The sequence below is a fragment of the Staurois parvus genome, unplaced genomic scaffold (genome assembly GCF_062004578.1).
Source record: "Staurois parvus isolate SC_StPar_1 unplaced genomic scaffold, SC_StPar_1.0 ptg000207l, whole genome shotgun sequence".
In the NCBI taxonomy this organism is placed as follows: domain Eukaryota; kingdom Metazoa; phylum Chordata; class Amphibia; order Anura; family Ranidae; genus Staurois; species Staurois parvus.
The window spans coordinates 6,737,189-6,750,733 of NW_028318003.1; the positions used below are offsets into that span (position 1 = coordinate 6,737,189).

The 13,545-nt window shown below is 43.4% G+C and overlaps 1 protein-coding gene across 1 annotated transcript in view; it reads left to right on the plus strand.

Annotated features, from left to right (window-relative positions):
* The first annotated feature begins 11,204 nt into the window (after nt 1-11,204).
* The window catches only part of HINFP (histone H4 transcription factor), a 30,386-nt gene continuing 28,045 nt past the window's right edge, over nt 11,205-13,545 (plus strand). The window contains exon 1 of the mRNA XM_089678585.1: nt 11,205-11,527. Within this exon, the coding sequence (XP_089534711.1) occupies nt 11,362-11,527 (166 nt within the window). The 5' untranslated portion in view covers nt 11,205-11,361. The remainder of the gene's footprint in view (nt 11,528-13,545) is intronic.

Here is a 13,545-nt window from a genome sequence, read left to right on the forward strand (position 1 = left end):
AATTCTACACTTTGAATGGTGGTAGAGAAGATTGCAGATAAACAGGTACAATTTATGTAGGATTTGTTTCATCTCCATGTATCACCTCAGTCCAGTCACTTCACTTGTATGTAAGGGATTACAAACACCTTAAAGTAGAGGCAAAATGTTTTACATTTTGGCTAGAGTAAGGAAAGGTTATAACCCTTGTCAGTTTTGCTTGCTATCTGTGTTCATTGGGGAGATTTCCTATCATTTCCAGACTCATTGTCAAAACAGAAAATGAGAGAAAATCTCTCCAAAGTTCTGGAATTCTGGCTGTCACCCAATAGAAGATTTCCCCTCTGCCTGTTCTGAGGACAACCCAAAATTTGGGATTTTCTTTCACTTTCACTTTCGTTGATAAGTGTAAACAGGTAAATAAAGAGGGTGAATATCCCTAACAGGGTCACAGACAGCAATACAAACTGACAGTTGTTCTAATCCTTCTTCATTCTATCCAAAACTAAAAAAAAAGATTTTGCCTTTAATTATAGTATAAGCCTTTGGTACGCTACCATTTACTATAATAGATTGTGAGATCTTCCACTTTCTATATAATCCCTTAATAATAGATTGAAAACTCTTCCACCAACTGGATTCTCCCCTATTCATTAACCTTTTCACTGCCAGTTGTTTTTACATGTTTTTGCACACGTTTAAAAAAAAAAATTTTAGACCTGAATATTAAAAAACACAAAACATTATATAGTAAGCTCCAAAGAGCAGGGCCCTCCTATCCCTCTTGTATTGAACAGTATTGTTGCTGTATTGTGTCCCGTTATATTGTAAAGCGCTGAGCAAACTGTTGACGCTGTATAAATCCTGTATAATAATAATATTTTCTGAAAGCAGAGGCCCTAGATATGATATTAACAAAACAGTTCATAAAGGGCTATTTTTCAGTAAAATATACACTTAAAGTGATACTAAACCCAGGACCCTGAATTCACTGTATCTGGTCTCCCAGAGTACACACAACATGGAAATGCAATTATTTTAGTAAATATAAATGGCTAAATATCTTATCTTAGCAGTCTTGTGACTTCCATCAGTGTCCAGCAGAGCACTGGTTAAAGTTTGTAGAAATAGTTCTCCTCTGATTGTCCTATGAGGCTACATAACCCGTGACCCTCTGTCTGAACAGTGCTGATTGGCCCTGTGCTGATTGCATGCACTCTCCCAAGAAAAAGAACTCTCTAACAATGCACACCAAACTGAGCATGTGCAGCTTGCCCCCAAGGCTCTGTTCTATCAGTAGACAGATTGGAGACAGTAGAAGAAGGGGAAGTTCAGAGAAGACAGGATCAAACAGCCTTTTTACACAATGCGGTGGATAAACCCCTTAGGTTCCATGGTGAGTATAACAAGCATCCTTTACTGCATACACAGACTGATTTTACTGTTGTGGGTTTAGTAACACTTTAAGATAATTTTAGGGCACACAAACACATAATACTAATCATTTTTGTTTGTTAAATATAAAAGATGAGGTTGCCCTGATGAAATAGCACCAAACATGTCAAACCTTAAAATTGCACGTGACCGTGAAATGACAATGAAATTCAGTACTCAAGTTTTTCCATAGGCATGCTTTAAAAGGTTATACAGTTCAATAGGTTATCAGTTTAGAGTTAACAGTGAATGCTGGCCATAGATTTATTGCTTCACGCTCATGCCGGAGTGTGTGGCAATATGTAACATGTATAATAAAATTGACGTTTTCATAGATAGGCATCCCTGATGCATATGTTTACATTCGTAGGTATTAAGTGCTTGAGAATAAGGTTGATTTTTTACACTTTTTTTCACTTAACTTTATTTTTATCACATATTTATTCTCTTTAATGAGACACTGGGGTCTATTTGAGCCCTGATGTCTCACCTGCTTTCCACTGAAGCTAATGGAGTGCAGAACATATTCCATGCACTTCTTCCCCGGCCTTTGTGGCAGACTGCTTAGGTTCTGAGCAGGGGCGGACTGACAACTCATGGGTCCCCCGGGCAATAGGGGATCATGGGGCCCCTGTGTCCTTGCCCACACCCAAAAAAGCCTATGAAAAAGACAATGAAAGGTACCAGAGGCATCTCATGGGGCCCCCTACTGACCCCGGGCCCTCGGGCAGTGCCTGAGTGCTCAAATGGTCAGTCCGCCCCTGATTCTGAGCATTTGACCCTGACTGCATACTGCCCTACACATAACTACAGCTAAGTGCACTGTCCAGCCCCACCCAGCTGCAGCAGCTGTCAATCTCTTATAGAGCAACCTGTGCCCTCCACCAGCAGCTAGTTGCAGAAGTCTCATACACTGGGGTTAATGAGACCTAGTGTATCCAGGTAGCATAGTCCAAACTGTACAGAAACAGACAGGGAAGCCATGTTTTCTACAATAATATTACAGTGTAGTATATCAAACATATTTGAAAAAAATAATTAAGGAGGAAGGGGAGGAGAAGGTGGAGGAGAGGGAGGAGGAGGAAGAGGCAGTGTGGGGGAGGGGATACAGGTGACTACCCTCTCACTATTAGACAGGACACTAGGTGGTACTGCCAGCTCCATTGGTGTGTCTCATCCTGTATCCTTCCCTGACACCAGAAGATTGAGCCAGTGCTTCGTGATGAATATGTAGCATCCCTGCCCATGCCTACTGGACCACATGTCCATAATCATGTCTCCTCTGCCACTGGCAGGGACACAGCATGTTATATTCCACATGCTGGTGGATTGCGGGGATAGCTTTTTGGCCAATATAATGGCAAGGTACCTGCCATTGTGGTATAGGACAGGCCAGGCAGTGGAGAAAAATGTCTTTAGTCTGTTTCTGAGCAGCACAAAAAGAAGGAAAGACACTATCCTGAAGAAGGTGGATAGCAAACATCACCTTCAGGTCCTTGTACAACACACAGAAAGGATCCTTACAGGATAGGGCTGCTAACTCAGAGACTTTCCTTGCAGAGGTGATAGCGACTAGAAAGGCTGCCTTATGGCTAAGGTCAGACAAGAGAATATCACTAATAGGTTTAAAAGGTGGCTTCTGAAGAGTCGAGAGAACCAGACTGAGATCCCAAGGAGACACGGGATGAACAGGGGAGAAATATAAGTTACTCTCTGAACAAAGGCCTTAAAGTAGGAGAACCAAAGGTCTTGTACCTTAATGGTACTCAACGCCAATTATATTGATCTATCTGCAAAGAAACAAGACAAGAGCGCACTGGCCTAGCGCATTATCCCAAAATATGTTTATTAAAATGAAAATTATATATATGTAAAGCGCTGAGCAAACTGTTGGCGCTATACAGTATAAATCCTGTTTAATAATAATAATAATAATAATAATAAATATATATATATATATATACACTGTATATATACTCACAAACGTGATGAAAAAACACATATCAAATGGCAGTCACTGTCAGCACCTCCCGTATGAACCAGTGGACCTGGATGCTAAGATAGTGCCATCCAAGGGCTAAAGTAAGGCTGGCACGTTTTAAGAGCAACCCTCTTCCACAGAGCCAAGGGAACCACCACCCTCCCTCACCATATATCTCCTATGGTCTTTGGCATGTGATCCATATCCCCACCCCACAACTGGGGGAGGGGCCAAATGCATCCATTGAGCCAATGAAAAAATATGGATGATTTGGCCCCTCCCCTGATTGGGGGGTGGGTATATGGGTCACATGCCAAAGATCATAGTAGATATATGGTGAGAGAGGGTGGTAGTTCCCTTGGCTCGGAGGAAGAGGTTTGCCCTCAAAACGCATCAGCCTTACTTTTGGCTCTTGGGTGGCACTATCTTGGCATCTGGGTCCACTGGTTTCATCGGGAGGTGCTTACAGTGACTTTCATTTGATATGTGTCTTTTCATCACATGTGTGTGAGTATATATATATATATATATATATATACAGTCAGGTCCATAAATATTGGGACATCGACACAATTCTAACATTTTTGGCTCTTTACACCACCACAATGGATTTGAAATGAAACGAACATGATGTGCTTTAACTGCAGACTGTCAGCTTTAATTTGAGGGTATTTACATCCAAATCAGGTGAACGGTGTAGGAATTACAACAGTTTGCATATGTGCCTTCCACTTGTTAAGGGACCAAAAGTAATGGGACATAATAATAATCATAAATCAAACTTTCACTTTTTAATACTTGGTTGCAAATCCTTTGCAGTCAATTACAGCCTGAAGTCTGGAAGGCATAGACATCACCAGACGCTGGGTTTCATCCCTGGTGATGCTCTGCCAGGCCTCTACTGCAACTGTCTTCAGTTCCTGCTTGTTCTTGGGGCATTTTCCCTTCAGTTTTGTCTTCAGCAAGTGAAATGCATGCTCAATCGGATTCAGGTCAGGTGATTGACTTGGCCATTGCATAACATTCCACTTCTTTCCCTTAAAAAACTCTTCGGTTGCTTTTACAGTATGCTTTGGGTCATTGTCCATCTGCACTGTGAAGCGGCGTCCAATGAGTTCTGAAGCATTTGGCTGCATATGAGCAGATAATATTGCCCGAAACACTTCAGAATCCATCCTGCTGCTTTTGTCAGCAGTCACATCATCAATAAATACAAGAGAACCAGTTCCATTGGCAGCCATACATGCCCACGCCATGACACTACCACCACCATGCTTCACTGATGAGGTGGTATGCTTAGGATCATGAGCAGTTCCTTTCCTTCTCCATACTCTTCTCTTCCCATCACTCTGGTACAAGTTGATCTTGGTCTCATCTGTCCATAGGATGTTGTTCCAGAACTGTGAAGGCTTTTTTAGATGTCGTTTGGCAAACTCTAATCTGGCCTTCCTGTTTTTGAGGCTCACCAATGGTTTACATCTTGTGGTGAACCCTCTGTATTCATTCTGGTGAAGTCTTCTCTTGATTGTTGACTTTGACACACACACACCTACCTCCTGGAGAGTGTTCTTGATCTGGCCAACTATTGTGAAGGGTGTTTTCTTCACCAGGGAAAGAATTCTTCGGTCATCCACCACAGTTGTTTTCCGTGGTCTTCCGGGTCTTTTGGTGTTGCTGAGCTCAGCGGTGCGTTCCTTCTTTTTAAGAATGTTCCAAACAGTTGTTTTGGCCATGCCTAATTTTTTTTCTATCTCTCTGATGGGTTTGTTTTGTTTTTTCAGCCTAATGATGGCTTGCTTCACTGATAGTGACAGCTCTTTGGATCTCATCTTGAGAGTTGACAGCAACAGATTCCAAATGCAAGTAGCACACTTGAAATGAACTCTGGACCTTTTATCTGCTCATTGTAATTGGGATAATGAGGGAATAACACACACCTGGCCATGGAACAGCTGAGAAGCCAATTGTCCTATTACTTTTGGTCCCTTAACAAGTGGGAGGCACATATGCAAACTGTTGTAATTCCTACACCGTTCACCTGATTTGGATGTAAATACCCTCAAATTAAAGCTGACAGTCTGCAGTTAAAGCACATCTTGTTTGTTTCATTTCAAATCTATTGTGGTGGTGTATAGAGCCAAACATGTTAGAATTGTGTCGATGTCCCAATATTTATGGACCTGACTGTATATAATTTTCATTTTAATATTTTGGGATAATGCCCTGGGCTAGTACGCTCGTCTTATTTCTTTGCAGTTGTGTCTGGACTTCCCAGGTCATTTGCGAGCAGGGGCGGACTGACCATTTGGAAACTCGGGCACTGCCCGAGAGCCCGGGGTCAGTAGGGGGCCCTATGAGATGCCCCTGGTACCTTTTTCATAGGCTTTTTTGAGTTTGGGCAAGGACGCAGGGGCTCCATGATCCCCTATTGCCCAGGGGCCCCATGAGTTGTCAGTCCGCCCCTGTTTGCGAGAGCAGTAAAGCCTGGCGTATCAGTTGGCACATCCCCAAACATTGAAGGTCCACATCTTTGTGTCCAGTACCCCACACTTTTGTGCAGGAGTTATCGACAATTATTGATCTAGACCAGACTGTAGACAGGTCAGAGTATGTCCCATGGAGCACTTTTATTTCACTTTATTTTTATTGAAAATGAAGACAAAACAACACTTATACATTGCATACAGTATGATACAAAACTTAAAACACCAATTTTGTCCAGTTTTCCAAAAGGCCAGATTAAGAAACAGCACCTAGTGTCATGTGCTCTTGCAAAGTCGATGGCTATGGAGAACAAACTGATCAACCATCCTAGAAAACATAAATCTAAACCAACCAACAAGGGGAAGGAGAAGAAAGAAAACCATTACATCTAGTATGGCAAAGATTACCCATTTCAGGACTAGGAGACTGATGAAGGTAAGTCCAAGAAAAAACTCTTGTGCTAAAGCCTATGCACTCGTGAGCCCCTGGAGGGTTTACAAAGAGAGGCTTTTATGGTTTGTTCCACCAACAGATTTTCTATAAGATGTAAAGAAAAATAAAAAAAAAAGAGAAGGGAGGGTTCAGTGTTCATTAATGGAGAGAGTGGTGAAAGAAAAAATCTGGAGTAGGGAAAACTGGAGGAGAGAAAGGAGAGGATGTAGTGGGAAATAAAATAAATAGAAGAAGGTAGAAAAGGGAGGGAAACAGAAGGGGGGGGGGGGGTCAGAAGAAAATAGAAAAGGAGGGGAGAGAAAGACTTACAGAATACTTTCTAACATGAAACTTCCTCCAAGCAAAGTAGGCCTTCCAGGTGCAAAGGTAGACTTTACAGGAAAGCAACATTCTATCCTTCAAGAGGGTAGGAATGACTGAATCTGAATCTGAAACCACCATGCTGTTAAAGCCAGCAACCGAGCAGCAGGACAGAGCACTGGCCATTTGGACAGGAGGTCTAGACAATCTGGAAGGGCCCATGGAGGGTTTGCCATAAGCTGAAGTATGTTTGAATATAATGTCTTTCTGGACCAATAAGGATCACTGGAATGCCCTATTTCATTGATCCTGGAATAGGCTAGGAAGAATCTGGAGAGATGGAAAGGTGCTGATCAAGTTGAACTGATCCCATGGCATCACCAGAACATCAACTGTATCCAAGGATCCCTGGACTTGGTGACAAACCTGTCCAGTGTGTTGCTGAATTTGAATGCCAGGAGGTATATGTCCGGCATCCGCCACCTCTTTCAAAGGGCTTGAAAAATCTCCAGATGGAAAGTCTATTACTTCGGATCCAGTTGAGAAAGTCCACCTGCCAATTTTCAATGCCTGGGATGCGGACGGAGGACAGTTCTGCCAAGAGATGTTCAAGTGAAGTTCTGCCCTCTGATTGCTATAGTCTATGGCCATGGCATTGTAGAAGCGGATCCTCGTCAGACATCCCCACCAAAGAGGAATTCATCATTGAAGGGACAGATGAATGACTCTGAGTTACAGAGTGTTGACTGGAAGGCAAATTTCCTCCTATAACCAAGTCCCTTGTAAAGGGGACTGGCCCTATAATTGAAAATTGTCCAGATACTCTTGATAATGGGCAGAGCCAAGACTGGGGCAAGCAACTTCGTGAACACCCAGGAAGCCGTGGACAGGCCAAAAGTAAAGGCAACGACAAATTAGTAATGCTGATTGCCAACTGCAAAATGCAGATAGCATTGATGAGGTGGAAAATGGGAATGTGCAGATAGGCATCCTGGATATTTACAAAGGCCAGAATATCCCTTGAAAGGAGGGTGGCAATTACTGACACTTTTGAACCCATAGGAACAAGTTGAGAATTTTTCAATCCAGAATGTGCAGTGCTACTTCATTCAGTTTTGGAAACAAAAAAAGTTTCGAGTAGCCCTGAAAGTACTCTCCTGTTGGTAAAAGGGTAATGAGCCCTTGATTCAAGAGTTGTTTGACAGCAGCAAGCAGATCCAACCAGGATCAAGCAGGAGACAAGTTGTAGAACGTGAAGTTGGGAGAAAGCAGGCTGTGAAACCTCAGTTTGTAGCCCCTGGAAATGACACTCTGTACCCAGGTGTCTGAGATTTTCTGGGACCAGAAGGCTGACATATGCTCCCCCACTTTGATAAATGGGGAAGCCCCATCAATGTGAGGAGGCCATGGCACAAGCCTAGACTGGTTTGGAAGGACATGTCTTCTTATGAAAGTATGTTCCTGTCTTAAACTTAGCTTTGGAAGGCTGAAAGGGAAGAAATGAACCCTTTCTAACCTCAGCAGAAGACCTAATGTTAGAGGTGATCTTCTTTATATACTTATCCAAGTAGGGACCAAACAGGTATTAATGTTCAAAGGGGAACCCCTCAAGGCATTTTTTGCAGAGGAGTTCTGCTGGCCAACATTTAAGACAGAAAGTTCTGCAAAAGTGAATAAAAAGAAGGGTATGACAGTGGGCAGCAAAGGGAGGTGAGGAGTGTGGAGGGTATGACAGAAGACAGTAGGTGCAGGGGAGGAGTAAAGAGGATATTCCAGTTGGTATTATGAGTAGGTGAGGAGTGTGGAAGGTATAATAGCAGTGAATATGAACAGGTGAGAAGTGCTGAGAATGTGACAGCAGGCCATATGCAGAACAGGAGCATGAAAAATATGACAGTGGCCATTATGAACAGAAGAGGAGTGTAATAGGTATGATATTGGAGAATATGCGCAAGAGGGCAGAGGGTATGATGATGGACAGTACGTGCAGGAGAAGATTGGTGGAGAGTATGATTGTGGGCAGTATGTACAGGACAGGATTGCGAAGGGTATGACAGCGGGCTGTATTTGCAGGAGAGAAGTGGTGGCTATTTAGGTAGGAGAAGCATTGGAAGGGTTTGACATAGGGCAGCATGTGCAAAAGAGGAGTGACAGAGCAGAAAGATAGTCTCTAGCAGCCTTTCTCAACCTTTGTACCCAATGAGACCCCTTAAAATATTTTTCAGATCTATGGGAACCCCTGTTAAAACCAAGTACCTGGTGGTCAGAGGAACCCTGGCTGAGAATGGCTGGTCTAAGTATATATGCCCCTTATCATCATGAATGTATTAAATCTTAAAGTGGTAGTAAACCCACTTTATTTTTACATACAGATAAGCTTATAATACAGCTTACCTGTAGTCAAAATGATTATCTCCTAAACGTACATGTTTAGGAAATATCCCATTTTTTTTCTTTTTAACTGGCGCATACGCTATGAAGGAAAAGCAGAGAACTCTGGCATGGCTCATGACTTCCACACGCATGAGTGAGATTGACGTAATCGCGGCTCAGCCAGTCAGATGGCCAGAGCTTGAGAACCCAGAAAGAAGACCAGGTGAAGATGAAAGCCTTTACAGTGGTGACAGCGCGCCAGTGGAAGGCTTTGTTGTAAGGGCACAACTGTACACAGTACAGAGTAAAGCCCTGTACACATGATGAGATTATCGGATGAACGATCGCCCGTTTTTTTTTCGCCTGCTAGTCTCACATTGAAAGTGAAAAGGTTACTAAAGATATGAAAATTCTCCTACGAAAGAAAAGAATTTCGAAAGTGATGTCATGTATTGTATTTGTATAGTATTTTTGGACGACTACTGTACTGATTAAATGAAAATCGTACGATCTGGTATCGTACAAGAAACATTTTTGCGCTAGTCCCTTCGGATATTGTTGCATGACTTGTCGTGATTGGCTCTAAAAAACTGTGTACTAACGATCTGATTATCGGACGATCGGTCCTCGTACAAAAATTTTCGTACAATTTTCTTATAGTGTGTACAGGGCATAAAACAGTCCCAGCTACCCCTACTCTGATAAAAATAGATAATCTGATCATTGATATCCATTGAAAAGCATCTTCCTGATGAGGCTTTACATTTAAGTGTTTTTAGCTAGTACAAATAGGGATGAGCGAAACTGAGAGTTCTTATTTCCCCCACATCCCCCCCATTTAGGTGAAACTCAAGAGATTTCTGTGAAATTTCACTATTTTGGTGCAATGCATCGGAGTCGATAGGGAAGGTGAAATTAATATTGTTTTCAGAGGTGCAACAGGCTTTAAAGTAGAACTATAGGCAAAACTTTTTTTTTTCCATTTTGGATAGAATAAGGGAAGGTCATAACCCCTGTCAGTTTAGTTTTTAACATCTGTGTCCTATTGGGGAGATTTAACCTCACATCCTGTGTCACTTCCAAAACAGGAAGTGAGAACTAACCCCCACAAATTAAGGGAATCCCCCCCCCCCCCCTCGGTCACCAGAACTAGTTTCCCCATTGGAAGAATTCCCTTCCATTATTTTTCTGGGGATAACTCAAAATATGGGATTTTCTTTACCTTCAATGATAATGGTAAACAGGACAAATAGAGAGGGTGAATTTCCCTGAAGGGTACACAGAAAGCAATAAAACCTGATTGGAGTACTAATCCCTCTCCACTCCATCCAAAACGAAAAAAAAAAAAAATTGTCTTGAGTTATACTTTAAATAACTGCTAAGGGTTCCAGTAGCTTCTTTCAACTGGACCTGTTTTTGTTCAGTGGCTAAATGGTTAGCACTTCCACCTGGCAGCACTAGGGTCTTTGGTTCAAACCCCAGCCATGGCACCACCTGCCTGAAGTTTGCAGTTGTGCCTGTGTGGGTTTCCTCTGGTTATTCCAGTTTCCTCCCACACTCCAAAGACACGCTGGTAGGTTAATTGGATCCTGTCTAAATTGGCCCTAGTATGTGTATGTATGAATGTGAGTTAGGGAGCTTAGATTGTACGCCCCTTGAGGGTTAGGGACTGATGTGAATGTACAATATATATATGTAAAGCACTGCGTAAATTAACAGCAAAAGTACCTGAAATAAATAATAAAATGGCCCATATCCAAGTGTGTTGTATAGCTGTGGCCCCCTCTGAATGCTGTGCTTCCTTCCACCAGCAGGCCACTGTAGCGACATAAAAGCCTACAGAAGGGACCCCAGCAGCCACCTAGGACATGTTATTCGACACACCTGGAGCAAAGAGCGAACATTCCTCAGTCATTTACCTGGAAAGGTGAGTATGAAACCTGATCCTTTACAGGGTTGCTATTATTTTATTTTTTATGGTGACAGGGTCTCTTTACCACCTCCAGAAGACCTGCTATGGATGTATCTCACTTCAGAGAAAGAAGTGGTCATTGAAAATAGAGTATTTCTCACTTTCCAAAATGTTACTCGGAACTGATCTCCCGCTGACTGTGTTCCGCGGACACTTTAGGGTGTCGTACTGCTACCTTGGTGAGGCGCACATACTTCCTTGTTATTGCTGTGAGAAAGGCGCTGATTGGCTCATTCAGTACAGGAGGCTTGACGGCTGTTATGATCGGTGTCATAGGTGGGGAAGCGGTTTTCAAGTGAGGGGGGATCGGTGGATGTCAGGGCTGTGACCCCGGAGGAGGGAAGCGGGTCCCCGAGGTGTCACCTGACCCCAGGTGAGCACTGCCATGGCAGGAAAGGGGGTGAAGCGCGCTAACTGCTTGCTTCTTCTTCAGTGTGAATGGGACTCGTGTAGCTATGTGTGTTCCCGGATGGAGGAGCTGTGTTCTCATGTGTCTGATCACCTCCGGGTCCAGCAGATGGCCAATACAGAGGAACATGGCACCTGTGAAGGTGAGGACTCTCCTTCCCTACCTTGTCTCTTATCATCTCTCCCCTCACACTTCCATTCTCACAATGAATGTTCCCTGTGTACTACTTTACAATGGTTTAAAAAGAATTTTCAGATGCTGTGCTAGGGGAGCACATATGTGGGTGTGCTCCCGATCCGGGCTGTGTGCATCCATAGACAACCACAGCATTGGCAAACTGCTCCCTCCTCACAGGAGTTTGACTGACAGCAGTAGGAGCCAATGGCTTCACTGCCCTCAGAGAGTCCTATGAGGGGAGCACTGAAAGGAGTCAGGTAACTGTTTAGGGAGGGGAACAGGGAATGGAGTGTTTTATTTTTTCCATAAAAATGATTGTAGAGGCTTAGTTTTTTAGGAATACACTGATATTGGTACCAGTGCCGATACTGAGTATTATTTATTTCAGGTACTTGTATTGTGTCGTCAATTTACACAGTGCTTTACATATATATTGTACATTCACATCAGTCCCTAACCCTCAAGGGGCGTACAATCTAAGGTCCCTAACCTACATTCATACATACATACATATACTAGGGCCACTTTAGAGAGGAGCCAATTCACCTACCAGCATGCCTTTGAAGTGTGGGAGGAAACCGGAGTACCCGGAGGAAACCCACACAGGCAAAGGGAGAACATGCAAACTCCAGGCAGGTGGTGCCGTGGTTGGGATTCAAACCCACAACTGCCAGGCGGCAGTGCTAACCATTTAGCCAGTGTGCTACCCATATTCTCACAAGTACTCGTAAAAAAAAGCTCCTGATACCCAAACCAATGCTTGCGGTGTCATTTGCATTCATAAAAATATATGGATGCAAATGGAATGCGATTTGAACAGAAATGCGATTCCTTTCCAAATCACATGCGGGAGTGGGAGAGAAGGGCGTGTGGGGATGTATGCACTGGTGTCGGTTATCAGGCAGAGGATGGAGGAAGATGCTCCGGATTCTTGGCTGTAGGAGAGAAAGCTGTAAGAATTTGAAATCCCCTCTGCTTTTTCTCCTCTCCTTGCAGAGATGACAGTACAGGCTAAACGACTTGTGATTGGTCAGCACCATCACGGCCATTGCCTTGTCATAGCCTAAGCTCACACAGGAGCAGTGAAGAACCACATGCGATTTGGACAGAAATCACATTCCTGTTCAAGTCGCATGCTATTCTTTGCTGTGCAATTTGCGTCCATACATTTTGTATTGACACAAATCACACCGCAAAGTATCGGTACTCGGTATTGGCGAGTACTTGACCGAATATATTGGTATTCGCCGATCAAAAAATGGTATTGGTGCATCCCTATATTTTTTTTTTTCATTATTATTAAAATAATAAAACATGTCCTACTTACCTGCTCTGTGCAGTGGTTTCACACAGAGAGGACCAATTCTCGTCTTCTGGGGTTCCCCTGCAGGCTCTCCTGGCTCCTCCTCCCCCTGAGTGCACCATAGCAAGCCGCTTGCTTTATGAGCTCTCGTGCAGGCTCGAACCCAAGCCAGGCTGTGTGCCATTCCCTCCTCACAGGTTTTGACTGACAGCAGAAGGAGCCAATGGTTCCCGCTGATACTGCTCAGGTAAGTATTTTGGGGAGGAGCTGAACATAAAAGGTTTTTTTTTACCTTAATGCATGAACCACTGTTCAGGTTTACACATACGCAGGTCAGGGAATGCATTCTAATTGCACGTGTTCCCCAACCTGCAGACCTCCTGGTCTTTTGCAGTCTTGCAGGAATGCTATTCATTCTTAATGGCACTTCAACACATCTGAAAAGGCAGCACGTTTTTGGGTGTGTGAAACCGCATGGTGTTCCATTTTTTTTTTTCTTTAACGACTTTCCTGCTGCCCTACAGCTGATATACTGCTACAGGGCGGCAGGGGTGCACAAAATCACATGTGTATATATACGTGATTTTACAGTTCTGGGTAGGGGGCGTATGCGTGAGGCCTCGGCTGTCAATCACTGGGTTCCAGCCGGTGATTACTCGCCAGCACCCAGTGATCGCCGA